Source organism: Nanorana parkeri, unplaced genomic scaffold (genome assembly GCF_000935625.1).
Source record: "Nanorana parkeri isolate BGI_ZX_2015 unplaced genomic scaffold, ASM93562v1 scaffold620, whole genome shotgun sequence".
Lineage (NCBI taxonomy): Eukaryota > Metazoa > Chordata > Amphibia > Anura > Dicroglossidae > Nanorana > Nanorana parkeri.
This window is the reverse complement of record NW_017306888.1, coordinates 322,782-326,037: the sequence shown is the minus strand read 5'-3', so window position 1 is coordinate 326,037 and position 3,256 is coordinate 322,782. Positions and strand designations below refer to the sequence as shown.

General features: G+C 37.5%; 1 protein-coding gene across 1 annotated transcript; it reads left to right on the top strand.

Annotated features, from left to right (window-relative positions):
* Window positions 1–395: 395 nt before the first annotated feature.
* LOC108792253 (C5a anaphylatoxin chemotactic receptor 1-like) lies at window positions 396–1,663 on the top strand. Its single transcript, XM_018562991.1, has one exon. It carries the CDS (start codon window positions 470–472, stop codon window positions 1,394–1,396), a length of 927 nt encoding a protein of 308 aa, XP_018418493.1. The 5' UTR covers window positions 396–469; the 3' UTR covers window positions 1,397–1,663.
* The last annotated feature ends 1,593 nt before the right edge of the window (window positions 1,664–3,256 follow it).

Below are 3,256 nucleotides of genomic sequence, written 5' to 3'. Positions count from 1 at the left end.
AAGTGCCCTATTTGTAGGTAACAGAATAATTTAGAGTCTATAAGCTTTTAAATCTTCTGAAGTTGCAAAAACAGCTTAACACTTTTTAACGTAGCATAAACTTAACATACTGTATTTAAGTGCGTGGGTTGGTTACTTTTTAAAGGCGGAAAGTTCCGTGAGGGCAAGGCAGAACAAAGGGCAATGCAAAATTCCCATCTTTGTTTTATTTTACAAAGCACTGCTCTGACTGTACTGTGACCAGTTACTAACCCCATATACTTACTAATTTGTGTTTTATAGGTCATCAAAGAAGCTAGACATGCTTGGTTATTTATTCAAGAATATTTCAGATTACAAGGAAATCGACTATGACAACGATGTCTATAAGGACATTGATGATGCCTATAATAAGGTCATTAATGGCACTGAATCTCCTAACAGTCCAGAACCTCATCAGGTTTCCCTAATTGACGGGTTTTCCATTGTCATGTACTGCATAGTGTTTGTGCTTGGTGTTCCTGGCAATGGCCTGGTGGTGTGGGTAACAACCTTTGAAATGAAAAGGACAGTGAATTCTATTTGGTTCCTAAACCTGGCAGTTGCAGACCTTCTGTGTTGTATTGCTGCGCCATTTTCCATCATGGTGATAGCCCTTGGACACTGGCCGCTGGGTCTTTTTGCCTGCAAGACAATCCCTTCTATGTTATTGATCAATATGTATGCTAGTGTTCTTCTCCTCACTATAATCAGCATTGACCGCTGTGCCTTGGTCCTCAAACCTGTGTGGTGCCAAAACAAGAGGACTGTGAAGAAAGCGTATGTGGCATGTTTGGCCATATGGATCTTGGCCTTCATTCTGAGCAGTCCTGCCTTTGTGTTTCGACATACAACTGAGAAGAATGATGGGACAGAGGCTTGTGCATATGTTTTTTCTTCCATTAAAGATCAGAAACAGAAGGTGGAGAACTTAATTGCTGTTTTCCGATTATTGATGGGTTTTGTCATCCCGTTTGTTGTCATCACTGCTTGCTATGGTGTCCTCATGGGGAGAGTAAGTGGACGATACACCCAATCTACTAAGACAATGAAAGTGATCCTCATTGTGATTGTTGGGTTCTTTGTTTGCTGGGTTCCATACCATGTTGCTGGAATCTTCCTAGCTGTGCATGAAAAAGGTTCAGAGTTATACGCATCATTTAAAAATCTGGACACAATTTTTATTGCACTGGCTTTTGTCAACAGCTGCATGAACCCAATTATTTATGTGCTAGCAGGTCGGGAGTTTAAAAGCAAATTCAAAAGATCCTTTAGGTTTATTCTTAAGAATGTCCTGGCAGAAGATGTGAGTCAGACACTTGACTCTAAGAAATCAAAGTCAACTTGTGAAACCAAAAACACAGAGGCTCTTGTGTAGGACACAAGTAAAATTGTTCATCTATTACATCCACCAACAACGCATAGAGGACGATCAAGCAACTGTATTATTTACTTCAGTGCCCTTCCTGCCTACATCAGTTTTATTCTGCAGTCTGGGTGAAAATGCCTAAAATACTGCCTGTATTTGCTATTGGCTCTCTCCTGCTTCTTGCACCCCTCACCATTGATATAAACATAAGCTGTTTGTTCATGTTTATGTGAGTTATGGGTGATGAAGCTGTGAGAGTCATGTCCATGAGCACTCATCTAGTGTTTTACAGCAAGTGTGACAGTAGACTCCTGCTGTAACCAGTTAAAAAAAAAAATATATATATATATTACATACAAGAGATCTACATACTCTTGCAAAGGACTACTCATCTGATATACAACACAGAGGAGAACTTAATCTCACGTTAAACAATAAACAAAAGGTATCAAAAAATGAATTATAACAAATATATAGAAGTGCACTGATTATTTATTATGGTGCTTCCAATACAATGTATATATAAACTAATTAAACAATGTAAAGTATATCATTATATATATCAGCTGAAAATACATCTGTATATAAATAATTAAGAACATCCAAGAATATATAACTGGTGTAACAGAATGTGTCTTAATTAAGAAAATCTTGGTATCTTTCTATATTACAACTCCCACATAGGCTACATCCACCACTGCTTCTTTTCCAGAGTCATATTTTTGAGCTAAAACGTGAGATATAGAATGTGGTGAATATAGTATATGTCATATGCAAATATTTTTATAGAATGGATTATGGAATGTTTCATCTATCTACATCACATGTATAAACCACACTGCAGGATTTGGTTTAGGTACAAAGATGATGTATTTTCTATCTGAGAGAGAAATTCATTGTCCCAGCACTAATTCCATGAAGTATTAATTTCCATGGCACAATATTTAAAATGTAATATCTCTTTTAGTAGTGAAGTATTAATTTTCATGGGACAATATTTTAAATGTAAAATCTCTTTTAGTAATGAGGATGTACCTTCTTTGGACACGTAATTCTGCAGTGGGTAATTTACTTGTTAGTGATCTGTATATAATAACCTGGAATTTTAATAAACTATTAAATTTTTCTAGTTCTATCCACCAAATGTCTGTTTTTTTCCAGTCAAAGTTTAGAAAAGTTTCTATGTTTGTAAGTGATGTGAATAAACAAAAATAAAGGTTGGGACCAATGAAAAGTGTGAGCGTGCGTTTTAGAACTAGAGTTGAGTGCAATAGAAGGGGTAGTTGAGTAAGGCACAAGGTTTTAGATAATTTCTCTGTTTTTCCTCATACATAGGGGTGGGAAATTTCCAGCAGAACAGCTGCAGTCACTGTTTGGGTATTCTGATAGCCAGAAGGGGAAACTCCTCCATTTACGCTCTTTCGGATGGGGGACACTAGTGATTCAGACTTGCAGGGCTGAACAAGAAAAATCTTAAGGTGTATGGCCAGCTTAAGGCCAATATTTTATATTGTGAGAGAGGAGTAAACTCACACAGATATCAGAAACAACAGTGTACTTGGTGGGGACGGAACCCAGTAAATTAATCATCTAGCCATGTGACAGAGTTAAAACTAAACTCCAGGCAAGTATAAAAGACAAAAAAATTAATGGAGCTATGTATTAATTTATACATCCTTAAATGTTTTTTTTTTCATGTATGTATCCTGAATTTGCCTTGGTGTCAGCCTCTTCCAGACCCGGTACAGCAGGGCTCAGATTGGGGTAGGGAGAAGCAGGGAAAGGGGCCAAGAAGTTGTGCTGCAGAGCAAGGAGAATGCAGATAGAAAGAGAGAGCAGAGTGACAGAGAGAGGACCTCATCAGCTTGC

What these genes read in the sequence shown, in the direction of transcription:
- LOC108792253 (XM_018562991.1), top strand. Translation starts at nt 470, where the DNA reads ATGTACTGCATAGTGTTTGTGCTTGGTGTTCCTGGCAATGGCCTGGTG.